Genomic DNA, 17761 nt, shown 5'->3' with positions numbered 1-17761 from the left:
TTAACAAGACTCATCTATCAATGACCAACACAAATCAGCAAGCAACGAGTCAAGCTTTTAACCACTGCACTGATAATAAATAACAACAAGTAACGTTTGAAGAAACGTTAAATGCTTGCCTAAGAGTCAAAATTTAAGCATAGATTGCAGTAGTTAATTTGACTTTGACTTCGCGGAAAGAACATTGTTTTAGTGCCTTGTATATTAAGAAAATAAATTAAAATGAATAAGTGTCCAATTGGCCTATCGTTGTTCCGCTACGTATGTGGAAAACCTACAAGCCCTCGGAGTATACGCAAAATATCTTCGGGAACTGCCGGCATCTACGAGGAATATTTCGATTTGCCCGTTATAAGAGACGTAGATTGGGTGCCAAATACCATTTGCACGCAATGCAACAACAACCTGCATAACTGGTCAAAAAGACTGTGCCTAAAAATGGCGTTCGGCATCCCAACGATTTGGATAGATCCACAAGGGCATCATACTGGTAACTGCTACGCGTGCAAGAACAAATGTGCAAGACTCAACAAAAAAACACAGTTTACAAAAGTGTTCAATCTGCACAGCTACAGCTACCAGTATCTCACTCAGAAAAGGTTCCGATACCAAGATGTCCAAGTCCAACTGACAGATATATTTCGCCAACATTTTCCACCGAGCCTACAGATCTACTCACAATGTATAACCGAACCGAAGTTGAAAGCCCATGTCGTCACTTGGAGATTTCCCAAGCCCGTTTGAATACGATGGTACGACAGCTGAAATTATCGCAAAGACAAGCGATTTGCCTAGCACATCATCTTCGTTCGGTAAATATATTGTCTAAAGATGTGAAGGTGTATGGATACCGCAAAAGACAGGAGGAGGTTTTAGATTTCTTTGAGGTTAATGGCGACAAAATAGGTGTGAATATGTCCTTAAAAATTCATTTCCTTCACCATCACAAGGACCATTTTGAGCAGCAAGTTCCTACTGAATCCGATGAGCATGGAGAAAGATTTCACCAAGTCGCCGCCCCCTTTGAGCATTGGTACAGCGGCAAAAAGCTTGACTCGTTGCTTGCTGATTTGTACACAATATAAGTATCAAAGGGTAAATTAAAATATTGACGAAACGTGAGGGAAAAAACATTAAAAAAAATGAATCAAATTTCAGTTTTTTCGACATATTGGCTATAAGGACACAAAAAACATTGATTTTGGGGTTTACAGTCATCTAAGAAATTAAAGACGGACTTATTCTGAGAAGCTTTGCCAAAGAAAGTTTACCAAAAAAGTCAACATTAAAAAAGTTAGAGACAGAAGAAAATGTTTGTATGAAACCATGATTGTAACTCAAAAAAGTAATGATGCAGTTCGATTCGTAGGATCCGAAATAGGGGGAAACCGTCGAATTTGGTCTTGTCTTTTTTTTTTTTTTTTTGAAAAAAGCTATCACAGTGTAATTACTTCTAATTTACTAATATACTAATATTTATGATCAAAAAATAGTAAACTTCGTTCATAATTTTTAAATTTTTAATTTATTCTTCAAAATATATGTCGTCCTCTTCAAAGTAATCTCCCTTGGCCCCAATACACTTATGCCTACTTTTTTTTAGAATTCTCGAAACAGTTGTTAAGGACAATTTCTGGAATGGTGTGCAATAAATTTCTTCACTCACGAAGAATCAATGCAGTATGAGACGGTGTATTATCCCGGTGCAAAAAACAAAATTTGCCGGCATCTCTTTTTAAGAATAGTTTTCCGCAAACGACGCATAACACTCAAATAGTATTTCTTGTTTACAGTTTGTTGGGTCAGAAGGAATTCGGAATGCAACACACCTCGATAATCGAAGAAAACTCTCAACATAACCTTACTTTTTAACGTGATTTTTTAAGATAGGATTAAGGATTGTCGTCTGTTTTCGGGTCGTAAGCATAGATCCAAGACTCATCGCCAGTAATGATACAATTCATGACATCCTGGTAGGCGGAAAGCATTGTTTCATAGACGTTGGTGCGACGCTATTTCTCGAAAAAATTTAGAGTTTGTGGAATCAATCGTGCTTTCATTTTTCTAGGCCCAAATGATCTTTTAAAATGGTTTTTACTGATCCTTCCGATATAGCAACGATGCCAGTAAGATCTCTGACTGTTAATCGTCGATTCTTAAGCACCAAATTCCTTTATTCCACCCAGCAGGTTCTTAAAAGCAATATCGGCCATACCGTACATGTCCCAAGAATAAGCGCCGATTAATTGTAGACAATTACTGTGAAGAACAAAACCTATTCAATTTAGAAATATTTATAACGTACAGAATCCCGTCCACGCTGTGGCTAAGGTATACCTTTTTTTTATTAACTATTCAATACAGTAAAATTGTATTTATAAATATAATAATAAAAACGAAAAGATTATTTTCGGCATAAAAAGAACACTGTGGTCCAAATTTGAAAATAATTACTATTTATTAAGCATAAATGAAAATAAAATATCTGACCATATATTGATTTTTTATATTTTATTAATTATTTATTCAACTTTAAACAAATTATTGTTTTTCAAAGTTGTTAGTTGATTATCAAACGTTGGCCGTTACATAATTGAGGTGGATTGAAATTACACTGAAAAATTATAGTTGACCAATTCTCAACCGATGATTATATGGTGTCATTCCGGGATATATCTAGATAATTTCGTTTTCATTTCATCAACAACAGTATGGAATGATTTAAAATACATCCATTTGCCGGAGGACAACTATTAATTGTTCTTTATTTTCGTCAACTTCTACATTTTGAGACACTATATTGAACTTAATTTTTTTTTATCACTCTTAATGCTTTTGTAACTAGTTTTAAAGCTGAACGCAAACTTTATGGTGCCTATATTTACTTGTTGTTACACTAAAATCCCGTTATCTCAAAAATTAAAATAGGAATATACATTTTTGTATTTTGAACTGAAGAATATGAATTAATATTATGTTTTTACTTCTCTTAAAAAAATGTGGCCGGTGAACGCAGACTTTATGGGCTATGTGTATATATAAATGATCGAGTGACCGTCTGTCTGTCCGTCCGCGCAAGCTGTAATTTCAGTAATAATTGAGATATCTTGATGAAACTTGGTATGCGGGTTCCTTAGTTCGTACCACTGTCACGCCCATCAATTGTCATTAACCTAAAACCTATAGGGTGTTATAACTAAACACTAAATTAAGATATGAAACTGTAATTTGGTACTGGGGATCCCAGTTGCAAGAGTCACCTGTGGGTAAAAAATTTTGAAAAAGTGGGCATGGCCCTGCCCTCTAATAAGTTTAAAGCATTGTTCACTTAAAATCTGTACGCACTCTAGGGACCGCTGCTCCGTTATTTTACAAATTCTCTGAGTAAAATCAGTTGATCTGAGTACATAGTTAAAATACAGTTATGTATAGGAATTTTCAATGCCCTTGCTTATCAGTTGGCTTTTAAATGTGAAATAGAGCACGCTAATCGAAAATTAATAGTGAACGAATTTATATCAAATCCGACATGGTCAGGTTAAAAAATTGGAAAAAAATTAAAATTGTCCAAAACAACAGTTTGTAGTGTAATTAAACGGTAGAAAAATACTTTTAGCATAGAAAGAGCTAAAAAAATGTGTGTAAAAAGAGGAGCGCGGGATTTAGAATTAGTAAGGAAGATACTAACCTCGATTAAAAAAATCCCGGGCTATCTGATATTTATATAAAAGAGTGTCTTGAGAAAAGATTACTGTCGTTTATTCGACATCACAGAACTTCTGTAAAATTTTGGCCAGATTTGGCGAGCATACATTATTCTTCCACTGCCATGAAGTGGTATCAAAATAACAAGGTGGAAGTAATACCAAAAAACTTTAATCCGGCTAATTGTCCACAGCTTCGCCCAATAGAAAAATACTGGGCGATAGTAAAAAACAATTTGAGGAGAAGTGGTCGGGTAATAAAAAAATATGACTCAATGTTGCCTTTATGGAATAAACATGCAGCTAAAGTAACAAGAAAAACAGTTCGAAAGTTAATGTTCTCTATTAAGAAACATGCTCGCAACTTCCTACATAACAAAGTTGAAATTATATCTTGTATTAAAATTAAAAGCTTAATAAATTCTCTTCTTTAGCGCATTAAAATTTTTAGTTTCCGTTGTTTATCTTTTTAGTTATAATAATATTTTTGCGTACAGATTTTAAGTGAACAATGCTTTAGTGTACATATCTCCTACACTACTAAGGCAACCAAATTAGCTGAGTGAAAATATGCGGAAGATAACCCCGTCACTCCCCATATAACGATCCTGTGCAAAACTACTAAAAGCGCAATAAATCAATAACTAAATACGCCAGAAACATTAAATTTTAACTCCGAGATGGTATGATAGGGCTTTATGGGAGCCGTTATAAAAATTGGACAATTGGCGTGATACCGCCCACTTTTTAGTGAAATCACATATCTCGGGTCCCAACCGATCGATTTCGACTAACTCGCATTTTTCTCATATTTCTATGTCACAGTGTGATAATGGGCGAAATCGGACCACAACCACGCCTACTTCCCATATAACAAAATGTAAATTTCACTTGATTCTTTCATTGTCTAATACACAAATCAGGAAGCAATTGATATAACACTAAACCTTACACAAATAATTCGTTTAAAGTATGCCATCTTATGACCAAATCCAAAAGAAACTATTCAAGTCCCTAGGTACCGAATATGTGAGCTCCAGTATGTGAGATATACAATTGAAATTCAGAAAGAAACCTTTCCTGATGATAGTATTTCTGTGTATCAAAATGGGTTGAAGCGGGCCAATACTTCTCCCTCATGTACCTTATATAAAGTTTTTTCAACTTCCAGGTGACTTTATGCTGGATATATCGGCCAATATTTGAGTTATCTCAATGAAAAGTACAGACAATTTTTTACTCATAACAGTATATCTTTGTTCCCCCATATAACTACCCGGATTTTCGAACACCCGGCTTATTTTGCTCCATATAATTGGTGATTGTATGTGACGTACCTTAATGAAACCCTGGAAACATTTTTTTTGGTTTATGGCATGATAATAATTATTAGATAAAATCGGGTCGATACTACTCCAACTCCTTTATGCTTTATGTTTTCTGAAAAATCGTATGCCGAATTTGTCGGTCGGTGTATCAGTATAATCCATGTAGCTATGTGTTGTTATAATAATAATAATAATAATAATAATAATTTTTTTTAATAAAAAAAAATAAATATTTAAATGATTTTTACAAACATAATTTTTGACCAATTGCTAATGATTTGAAAAATAAGTTTTTATTTATGTATTCTAACATAAACAGAATCTATGTCCATCCCCTGATTCTAAGCAACCTTCTAAACAATTTTCCGCCAAATCGGATCACTCATTCTTGAGTTATAAATAGAGTAACTAACACGACTTTCTTTAATGTACAATCGATTCTGTAATCAACATAATTTGACTTAGAATTCTTCTTACCTAAATTTGGTCTGCATGTTCAGTTACTTTCGCTTTTTTTAGGAAACTCTGCTCAGCATTGCAAAAATTTTTTTACATCAATCGTAAAATGAAATACCAAAAAATGGAAAACAATGAAGCTCAGTAGAATTATTCGTCCATCGTGAAATTACTAAAATTTCTTCAAGATGAGTTTCCCGATTTTGGTGTTTCGCAATAGTACTTCATCAAGGGTTGATTGATAGTAATCTATAATATACACACTGATTGAATTGATATAGGTAGTCGAAATTTTCTTATAATGTAAATTTTGGAATATTGATGTCGACTACACTCTCGCCATTACATGAATCATATTTATATATTATTAGAAAACAGTGTGATTTCTTTAAGGGGGTAGTAAGGTTAATTCGAGCGAAAAAAAGCATATCTTCAATAATTTTTTTTAAAATACAATAAATATTTATTTATTTGTATAATTATAGCATAATTACATGATATTTAAAGAATATTCTGTGAAAATTTCATAGAAAAATGTTTAAAAATGAGCCGGTGACAGAGAACCGCATAACTCATGACTGGATCATCTGAAATTAAAAGACCAAATTGATTTGCTTAGTTGATAAGTTTCCTCAGGTACGCTCGGAACTCAAAATACTGATTTTTCATAAAAAAAATCAGAAATTTTGTTGTTTAAAAATAAGTTAAAATTAAAAAAAAAAACTCGACAACGTTACCTTACAATTTATGTAAAGAAAGACTGTGCAAAATTTCTAAAGGATCGGTTCAGTAGATTTTGAGCTACAGAGTTCACCGGCTTCGAAAAAGTGAAGTGTGAGAAAAACACGTTTAAAGTTTCACAGCCGCTCACAATCAAAGGGTAGGGCGGAGACTTATATTATCTTCGTCAATTTTGCTTTAATTGCTCTAAAATTTTCACAGAATAATCTTAAGATATTCTACATTAATATGAAATAAAAAAAACAATACCTTACTACCTTATACCTTAATATTTTATAATACAAAATAAAATAAAAAAAAAACATTTATCTTTAATGCTTTTATTTATAGATGTTGATACAAATGAACCTGATGAAAAATCTCTCATTACTTATATATCATCCCTATACGATGTATTTCCGGAACCTCCGTCGATACATCCCTTATTCGACATGGAGTCACAGCGGCGTGTGCATGAGTATCGAGATCTAGCTCACCAATTTATATATTGGTGTCGTGAAAAAACCGCTTATTTGCAAGAGCGATCCATTCCTCCAACAGTGATTGAAATTAAGCGACTATTAAACGATTTACATTGTTTCCGCAATGAAGAAGTACTAGCGCGTAAAAATGAAAAACAAAAACTGATACAAATATATAACGAATTAGAGCGTTACTTTGAAAGCATAGGTGAAATTGATGTTGAAGCTGATCTTCGCCCTGAAGCTATAGAAAAAGCATGGTATCGTATGCAATCAGCGCTATCTGATCGCGAGCTTATATTACAACAGGAGCTTGAAAGATTAGAGCGCCTACAACGACTTGCGGACAAAGTGCAAAGGGAAATTAAGCATAGTGAACTTAAAATAACAGATTTGGAGGCACTTATAAATGAAGAATCTCGACGTATTGAACGCTTACATCCAATTGATGCTAAAAATGTTGTCGAATCCTTAGAAACAGAAATACGCCATTTAGAAGAACCCCTTCAGAATATGCATCAAGATTGCCTTGTCCTTAATGAAGGTCGCTACACCAATGGTGCTGAGTTATTAAGTAAATTAAACAAATTACGTGAACGATGGACGAATCTTCGGACCCTTTTCAACTCAAATTTAGTACAAAAGCTTACCGGATTGAAATATCCAGTCCATGAGACGACTGTAACAAGACAAACCCGCACAATAATTGAATCGCGACAGATTGAAACGAATTCCCATTTCCGTGATTTACAGGATCACATAGAATGGTGTCAATTAAAATTGGTAAGTGTATCGTAAACTAACATTAACGGTTAAATTATTATAAAGATCATACCCTTATCCTGAAATTTTTACAATACTTAAACAATTTTAAGCGTTTTTTCTGAAAAAGGTTGTTATGCTATCGAAAATATAATATTAATAAAAGTTTTTATAATTAAAAAACGTGTTACAAAATTTTGTTCCGCAATTTGGTTATTTAATGTACGATTACAAAATCTAATTTATCATAGACAGGTCGTACAACAGATAGCTATTTGAATCAATTATTATTAGCTGTGTATTTAAATGTCTTCAAAACTGGAATATTTTTTAAGTGTTGTCAGGCTTTATCTGACCCTGATTTTATAAGATGAATGATATTTTGAGTTTGCCGGTGAGATCTCTTTACATACGAAGGGCGTTACAACCATTCGAATGTTTACAGTCTATTAAGATGTGTATTACGATTTAGACATATAATATTTATAAATAAGCAGTATAATAACATTAATGCATAACCTGGTAATGTTTCTATATTATACGTTTGATATTCCTATTTTAAATAAACGTGTTATGCTATATTGTGTATTTTAGAAACAGCTCCATGCAGCAGATTATGGCTCAGATCTGCCGTCAGTTAAAGATGAATACAGAAGACAGCAAGAAGATCATAAAATAATTGACCAATTCCATTCCAACATTTTAAATGACGAACGCAAACAATCAAAATTTTCTGGGGATGAATTGAAACTTTACCAGCAACGCCTCAATCATCTACAAAAATTATATGCAGAACTGCTCACCACTTCAACAAAACGGCTTTCGGATCTTGACTCACTTCAAAATTTCTTAGCCGAAGCTTCCGCAGAATTACAATGGCTAAATGAAAAAGAACTTGTTGAAATTACTAGAGATTGGACAGACAAGCACTTGGACTTAACGTCGGTCCATCGTTATTATGAGGTAAGATATTTGAATAAACGCAATTGTTATTTAATTTTCGCTTTTACATTATGCAAGCGGATGTTTGGAAGCGGAAACGAGGTAAGATAATTATGGAGATTTTACATTTTTCTATTTTAAACGCATAATACGGTTTTATTATTTGTAGCGGAAAACTAACTTTATTCTGAAAACACATTTCGAGTGTTTGTACAAATAATTTGCTGTCTAATTTTTTATACCCATTTTGTTTTGTGTTTTGTTGACACAATGTTGTGATGGTGACGATTAATTAATGACGTGATCATATTTTTAATATTCAGAGACAAATTCAGGTCAATGCTACTGTTCTTAGTCCGTGTTTGTTGGGTTTGTGGTAATAAAAAGGGCAAAGTTTTATGAACAAAGTTTATGATATATGTAATTTATAATTAGTGGAAACAAAAAGTTGAGAATTATTTTCAGGCGTCCGTTGCTACACCGCCATCTAAAGTAAGTTTGAAGGAAAGATATTACATAAATATTCAATTCATTTTGAATAATTTTACTGATTTTGTTCATTGCGATATTCAAAATCGAAATGATAAATTCTAGTGTGAGATGAGTAAAGAAATTTCAATTTAATAAGGAATTCCTCCTTCAGAATCATAAAGGCACGGAATTCACCAGAACCTTAATTAACTTTTATTTGTTGGCTTCTGTTTACGCTGAAAGCACGTAGTTCTAGTTTTATTCGTCGCATCGGGTCATGCTATACCTTTTTGGAAAGCTCATTTCACGCGCCAACTAGCGAAAATACCGCAAGACTTTTTTGACAACCCAATACATACATAAATACATGTAAATATAAATGCAATATATGTATTGTTAAATTAAATGTTGTTAAGACATTTGTATCAAAGGATATTTGTATTTTGCATTTTGAAAGAATATTTCAACTTCAATTATGAGAGAAAAATACTAAATGCGTCCTCATAACTTAACAGTACTACTTGACTTTATTTTATTAGATTATGTGACCTGTTAAATAGGTACATAAAATAACTTGAGTTACCTTTCTAATAATTTTCAAATATAAATGGTAAATTACATTAATAGCTGTAATGTAGTGATATTTAAAGAACACTATTTGACTAATATATCCTGAGAGATTTTAACCACAAAAATTTGTCTATTTATATCACAAATCAATCTAAACATTTATAGCAGCGTTAATCTGGATTAACTGCATTAATGAACTGCATTAATCGGATTAATTCAGGAGTTAGTGAACTCCCATTTAACCCACAAAATTGTAGAGAGTTAGCTGCATTTTCGTTGGCAACAGCTATTTTGCAAATTTTCAGTAATAAAACAAGAAGTTTTATGTTATAAAAATAAATAGTTGAGAACCTCTATCCATTTTTATTGAAAATATTAAAAAAAAAAATGACAATCAGTTGTTTACGAGAGTTTAAAACTCGCATAACTGCCGTCTGTCACCTGCAAGTTTGGATCTGATTAAGTGCTCAGTTAATCCGGATTAACGCTGTCATGGCATTGAAGTGCTCTCCAGTGAAACTGAAAGAACACATTTGTGCAGATTTGTGGCCACATTAAAGTGCTCTCCAGTGAAACTGAGAGAACACATTTGTGCAGATTTGTGGCCACAAAATATTTTGAGGCATGGTATGAACGTAGGTTGACTTTTATATTTCGGTATTCGAGAAGAAAACAAATTTTAATCATCAAAAATTGATTTATTGTTTTGCTGAATATTATCCATTAAGGGGTTAGGGATAGTCAGAGGCAGGAAAAAATGAGAGTTTTCAGTATTTTTTTTTTTCTATTAAATCATGTTATTTTACAAAAGTGGTAATATGGCATTATTATCTATATGATGTGTTGACTTGAACTCACGAAAATTTCAAAAAAAAAATTTAATTTCCAAAGCTATAGTTGTTTGTGTTGACCCTGTTCCAAAAAAAGCTACTTGCGGTGACAAGCATAACTCCTTGGAGATTCATCTAAAAACAATCGGACAGAAAAAATTAGTTTTATAAATAGATAATCCCGGGTCTGATCGAATGATTTTATTTTCTTTTCAAAATTAACAAAATGGCGGATCAGGAAATTTCTTTCTAAATTTTTGCGAAAAAAAACAACAGTTAATTGGTCTTAAAAAATCGAAATTTTCGAAAAAATAAAAATCCTTCGATCAGGCCCGAGTTTATTATGTATTCGAAAAGCTCATTAAAATCTATTGAACGGTTTTCGAGTTATAGTTGTCACCGATTCAAAAAACATAGTTTTGAGAAAAACGCGATTTGAAGTGCTCTCTTTGTTATTTGGCGAATAACTCTAAAACTAATTATCGGATCAACGTGAAATTTAAGACATTACACTTACCGAAAAAAAAATGCAAAAAATTATTTTTTGAAAATTCTAACTACCCCTAACCCCTTAAGATCTAATTCTTTTGAACGCGTTGAGCAAATTGTTGAAGCACTTTTGTCACTCTAATTGAAGTATCTCCAAAACATGCGCCTCTTCAGGTGTGTAAAAATGTTTACCTTAGTTTATTTTCTATGAACGAGAATAATAAGTCATTTGTCAGGTCAGGAATATTTTAAGTTACTGTAAACAAAACAAATAGCGCTCGTATATCAAAACCGTCTGAGAATTCATACCATAAAAATATCAAACTTTACGATTTGTGAATTTCCAGATTGTCAAATTCCGAAATATAAAAGGCAATTTACGTATGATAGATTAGCATTTGTGTGGATTAGGGAAATATCCAAATAAGTTTTAGAATAATTTTTGGGATAACTGTTGTTTGTGCCTTCAGTATTGCTATGATTCCTTTATTTTACTATTACTATTCTTTTTTATTTGTTCAGAATTTAATGACGGAATTGGAAAAACGCGAAATACAATTTGCCACTATACTTGATCGAGGGGAATCGCTACTCAACCAACAACATCCTGCTTCCAAATGTATTGAGGCTCACTTAACTGTTTTGCAACAGCAATGGGCATGGCTTCTGCAATTGACTTTATGTTTAGAAGTTCACCTTAAACATGCTACTGAATATCATCAATTTTTCACCGAAATAAAAGACGCTGAACAATGGCTCATTAAACGTGATGATGTTCTTAACAGTAAATACTCTCAATCGGATTTTAGTTTGGATCAAGGTGAAAATCTTTTACGTGGAATGCAGGATTTGAGAGAAGAGTTGAATACATTTGGTGAAACTGTATCCAATCTACAGCAGCGTGCATTGTTTGTTATTCCACTAAACAAACGACGCCAACCAGTGAATAATCCATATACAATTCAAGCAATTTGTGCATACAAGCAGCAAGGCCACATTCAGATAGAAAAAGGAGAAAAATGTTTACTTTTAGATAATTCTGGACGTGTAAAATGGAGAATACGATCATCTACTGGTCAGGAAGCCTCTATTCCAAGTGCTTGTTTGCTAATACCGCCACCAGATCAAGAAGCGGTGGAAGCCGCTGAACGATTAAAACGATTATTTGATCGCACAGTCAATTTATGGCAGAAAAAACACCTGAGACTTCGTCAAAATATGATTTTTGCTACCATACGTGTTGTAAAAAGCTGGGACTTTGATCAATTTTTGGCCATGGGGTCAGATCAGAGATCCGCTATACGCAGGGCGTTAAATGAAGACGCGGAAAAGTTACTTAGTGAAGGTGATTCAAATGATCCGCAGCTAAGACGTCTAAGGAGAGAAATGGATGAAGTAAACCGTTTATTTGATGAATTTGAAAAGCGTGCCAATGCAGAGGGTAAGATTTCTACTTAATTTTTTTTTATTCCTTTTTGATACCTTACGCCGTCTGTTTTAGGTGATTCAAATGATAAGTAATTAAATATATCTTTTATCATTTTAATTCATGGGCATAATTGCAATTCAAAATCCATTTATATGTGTACCACCAGTACAAAAAAATTAATAAAATAATAACATGTCTCATTTTATTGTACTAATTGATAAATTGTTAAAAATGCTATACCGTCTTTGTGTCTAAGTTGGAATTAAATCAACCGTACTGAACATTTAATAAACATTTTGTGAAGATGAGGGCGTATGACCAAGTTTGAGAAATGCTGTCAAATATATTTTAGATTTAGATTGGTCAATTATGTATTGAACTATAATTAAATTAATTGGTTTTCTTATATCGTTTCGTCGTTTCCACACAGTTCAAAGCAGTAAAGCTATTAAGTGTAGAGAGGGTTGACAGTTATACATATGTATATGGGAGATAGTTATGCTTAAAACATTTTGTTTATGATTTTAGGTTCGTTTCTATCACTATCACTAGTTAGCAAAGTTTCTGCTGGAAATCTTAATCCGAAAAATGAGCGAAGAGAGTAAAAGTTGAGAGCATATAAATAAGATAGAGCTGCTAGTGAAATTTCTGTTAACTGGAAGCTACTGCCATGTAAAGAAACACCTGTTAAACACATGTCTAAACAAGCGATATTTTACTCATTTGCCTTTATTTTGTTCATAGTTTTGAGTTTGAAAATAAAAATTCGATTTATTAATTTTCAAGTGGTGATAATGATATGATTATCAAAAACTAGAAAGTGTCTGCTACGTCCTGTTTATTTACATCTTCGTTGTTCCCCTCAATGTAAGAGTAACTTGTCAATTATTTTTCTTCGTAATCTTCTTCTTCCCGATAGCTAGCAGCAAATAGAACTGCTGAAGCAAACCTTTTGTATGACGTAGAGTTTTACAGTTATTATACATTTACAGTAATAACAGTATAGGTTTATTAGATTTACTTTTATCTATTTGTCAGTTGATTAACACATTTACAGCAGTCATGAAGCACTTCTTTCATAAGAAAAATTATAAAGGTTCAATATTACTAAATTTTTGTAAATAAATATTTTATAATTCTGTTTCAGAGGAAAGCAAACAAGCAAGCCGAATTTTCACTGAAGAATGTATAAGTATTAAATCCAAGTTGGAAGATATGGCTCGCGAATTAGATCAAATTATATTAGCACCTTTACCGCGTGACTTGGATTCTTTAGAACATGTACAGGAAATTCGGCAGGATTATGAACGACGTTTAAAACAACTTGATCCCGAAATAGAACATCTTCAAAATACTTTTAGAAATATTCCACTCAAAACGCCTGCTCTGAAAAAGAGTCTCGATAATTTGCTAGAACTTTGGAATGAATTACATACTCAAAGCGATTTACATAAGGACCGTTTGAAGTTGTTAGATATATCCCTTATGGGATTAGAAGAAAATGAAAACTTTATTTCAGACATTGAAAGCAAATTGGCTGCTAATTCCACTTTACCATCTTCTGCTGAAGGTCTTCAAAGAGTGTATAATCAATTGACTGATATTCAAGAACAAATTACCCAACATCAACCACAAATAGATAAAATGAACGATGCAGCTGATCAATTAGGGCGAATGGGAGTTCCAACTAAGGTTTTGACTGATTTAAAGAGTCTTCATACCAATATTGGCAGACTTAATACACGATGGGTAACCATTTGTAATACAATAGCTGAGAGGTAATTAAGAAAGTTAACTTTTTTGTTTTTGTTTCAATAACTATATTTATTTTTATTCTATAATTAGAATGCGTTCCTGCGAAACAGCAATTGGTTTATTGAAAAGTCTCCAATCAGGCATTCAAGTTGAAGAGTCTTGGATAGATGGGCAAACGGAAAAATTATCTGAACTACCGACAGCGACTTCGGCGTATGAATTGGATGTGAGTAAACACTAAGAAATTTTAAATTCGTAATTCAAAGTGAAGACTTTATGATTAGTTTTACATATGCAAACGCATATATTTTAAATTATTAAATTATCCGATTATTAAAAAAAAAAAACTTAATTAAACATGACCAGTCTAAATATGCGGCACTGCTTAATGGCTCTGTAATAAATTATATAGCATAATAGCCATAATTTTTTTTGTAAATTTGTACATGAAGCACTTGTTGGGAAGTTTCAGTTATCATGTTAAATTAGTTTTTGAATAATTTAGTTTAGATACCTATATATGATAGGTTCAGAATTCCTAATTTTATCAGAGTCAACGCTGCATCAACGCTTTGTATTAGGTATATTTACATTTGGTATAAATAAATGGCATTTTTTCGTTTGATATTGCCACAATTCACATACCCATATATACATGTTATATTTGTATATGAAAGGAGAGCATACTTTAAATAATTGATTTCTTAATAATAAAATACTTTTTATGTAGATAGAAGAAGCAATATTAGTAATTTTGATTACACTTAACACATTACAATTTTTTGTTTTAATTTGTATTAACAATGTAAAGTGGTGTAAGGAAATAGTTTCGTAGATATCAAAATACAAGAATATATATCTTTTTTCAAACCTATGTGCATATGAACTTTTGTAATAATCTTTTGACAAGTAATTTCTACACTTAAGCAACAAGATTATTCAAAAAAAAAAAAAAAAAAAAAAACACCCTTACCGTATGTACATAGGAGCTTATATTTTGTGTATGCATTTTTAACAGTCGTAAATTTGTAGAGAAACTAGAAATATATGTTGTCTGTCAAAGTACAGTAATTGTATAAGTACCTTACTACATAGAGGTAGTATCACAATTATCATACTTGTCCTTCTGTAAATATTTATACATTCAATATTTTAAATATTATTTCAAAAGCAGTTTAGACATTTATATTAACTTACTACGATATATTTAACACCGTACGCTTGCGTTACTAAATACATACATAAATACATGTATACAAATGTGTTAAATATTTTAGATAAAAAAAAATTACTTTTACTTTTAATTATAATAACTTTTGTCACCTGATATCTTAAGATAACTATATGTTATTAGTATAAATTGTCCTACGCTGCGATCGTTGGAGGGTACTACTACCTATTTTGAACTACCTACTTATAATTGAGAACATCGTAGATGTATTAAAGTATACATATATGTGGTATATGGGAGTTTTGCTAATTGCATATAAAGAAAAACAAAATGTTTTTTGCCAACAAAAATGAAAGTGGTTTTTGTAACATAAATTATCTTCGTTTGAGAATGATTTTCAAAAGATCCAGTTTTTTGTTACAAGCAATCATACTCTTCAAATCATTTCGCCATTCACGACTTGCAATTTGTAATTCGCATATAAATTTTTTGGAATAGCCTGTTAATATTGAGTTGTCAAAAAAGTCTTGCGGTATTTTCGCTAGTTGGCGCTGAAAGCGCGTAGTTCTAGTTTTATTCGTCGCATCGGGTCATGCTATACCTTTTTGGAAAGCTGATTTCACGCGCTAACACGTGTTTGATTGATTGTCGTTAAATCGTTCGTGAGTTATAGCGTCGCAAACATGGAGCAAAATAAAGAGAAAATACGGCATATTTTACAGTACTAGTACGATAAAGGCAAAAATGCATCTCAAGCCGCCAATAAAATTTGTGCAGTTTATGGACCCGATACAGTTTCTATTTCCACCGCACAACGATGGTTTCAACGTTTTCGTTCTGGTGTAGAGGTTGTCGAAGATGCGCCACGCTCCGGAAGGCCTTTCGTCGAAAATTGCGATAAAATCGCTGAATTGGTCGAAAGAGACCGGCATAGTAGTCATCAAACCGTTATAAACCATTTGAAGAAGCTTGGAGTCACTAAGAAGCTCGATGTATGGGTGCCACACGAATTAATTCAATAAAAATACCGCAAGACTTTTTTGACAACCCAATATATTTAACTACATTTTGACAAGAATTTTTTCAAAACAGTCTTTTTTGCGATTTGACGTTATTTTCCAAAAAGCTAAATTTAAAGTTTTCGCCAACATGGATTCGTGTGCCCAAAAGGTCATACACCAGAAAATTTCTCTTCAACACATATCATTCGACAACACATGTATGGAACTTTAATATAATTTTGTCAAATAAAGATTTTCTAAAATATTATATCAATTTATATTATGCACATTGTATGTATGTACATATGTATATACTCGAATTATAGTTTAATTTTTTTTGGATTTATGTGCGAATAGATATTTACTTTAATTTAACAGATTGAAATGTAGTGACCGATTTATTTTTATTATATTAATATTCATATACACATATAAAAATTATAGAACATAATCTTAAAACAAAAAAACATCAATATAAAAAATAATTTGATTGTACAAATTCCGCTCCAATTATTCAACAATTTGCAAAATTAACCAGAAATTTTTGGAAGCTGCTAAAGAACGAAAACCTAAAATCGAAAATGTGAACGTGGCTGGAGGACGTATAATACGCGAAGCGAAGGTAATATATACTTACAGCGGCTTTTTTTACATATTTTCTTTCAATCAAAGACAACAAGTTTTTGTTTTAATACAAATAGAAAATACATTTTCTTAATTGCTTTAATAAAAGATAGTACTAATACATTTTTTAATATTATTGACAAATAACGTATCTCTAATGTCCAGCAATTCATCCCAAAATCTAAAGAGTCAAGTGCCAGCAGTTTTTTAATCTTCCTGAGCAATTTTGAATGATATAGCTTAATTAGTTTAAGGGTGGGTCTATTTTAATTAAAAACTGCAGATACCAGTGACTGATGCGTTTCATTATACCAGTTAAAATTTTTTTTATCTTATTAGGAAGTTTTGTTATGAAATTTTATAGGTTTTTCATTAATAGCATTTTGTGGGCATGGCAATATTTCGATTCTGCCCATTTGCATTATTAACCTTTCTATGGTGCCAAGAAACACAAAGTTTCATAAAGATATCTTTATTTTTACTCAAGTTACACCTTGCACAGGCGGATGGACCGCTTAAGGGGCACACTTAGTGTAACAGCTTAAAAAAGTAGATTTTTGGGGTTGAAAAAAGAAACACCGTATCTATTGTTTTGAAAACTCCAGAGTATATTTATACATGTTTCAAGAATACACTGCGAAAATTTTGAAAAATAAAAAATTTTTGAGTTATATGAGTTGTCTCCGACGGCGCTAAAAACAGATTCTCCACTGCTGCAGTGATTCCGCCTTTCTCCGTAAATGGAAATTATAGATATTCTCCGCACAATGACTTAAGAAGTTAAATTTTACCCCAAATTTAATCGTTTTTGGCCTGCCAAAATTTGATTTTGATCGCATCAAAAAACGATTTAGTCTTTGTACTTTATAATGATCGGATCATTTGTGCTTGAGCTATTACTGCAGCAAATTCGAAAACTTTTGTTTAAAGATTAAACGCGTTTTCTTACTGGTGGACCGGATTGAAGTGAGCGGCTACTCTTACAATGACTATAACTCAAACTATTTGGAAACTGATATTTAATTTT

The 17761-nt window shown here is 32.2% G+C and overlaps 1 protein-coding gene across 32 annotated transcripts in view; it reads left to right on the top strand.

Annotated features, from left to right (window-relative positions):
- The window catches only part of LOC105232556 (microtubule-actin cross-linking factor 1), a 152694-nt gene that overhangs the window by 65068 nt on the left and 69865 nt on the right, over window positions 1-17761 (top strand). For 13 of the 32 annotated variants that reach the window (XM_049451130.1, XM_049451145.1, XM_049451146.1 and 10 more), the window contains 6 exons: window positions 6560-7473; window positions 8047-8415; window positions 11277-12195; window positions 13331-13961; window positions 14029-14164; window positions 16649-16732. In XM_049451130.1, coding sequence (XP_049307087.1) covers window positions 6560-7473; window positions 8047-8415; window positions 11277-12195; window positions 13331-13961; window positions 14029-14164; window positions 16649-16732 — 3053 coding nt within the window. Of the gene's footprint in view, window positions 1-6559; window positions 7474-8046; window positions 8497-11276; window positions 12196-13330; window positions 13962-14028; window positions 14165-16648; window positions 16733-17761 lie in introns of all 32 variants that reach the window. The other 19 variants (XM_049451128.1, XM_049451127.1, XM_049451126.1 and 16 more) reach the window with 4 other exon arrangements.

Source organism: Bactrocera dorsalis, chromosome 3 (assembly GCF_023373825.1).
Source record: "Bactrocera dorsalis isolate Fly_Bdor chromosome 3, ASM2337382v1, whole genome shotgun sequence".
NCBI classification, from domain to species: Eukaryota; Metazoa; Arthropoda; class Insecta; order Diptera; family Tephritidae; genus Bactrocera; species Bactrocera dorsalis.
The sequence above is the reverse complement of the archived record's forward strand: the minus strand, read 5'-3'. Positions and strand labels throughout refer to the sequence as shown.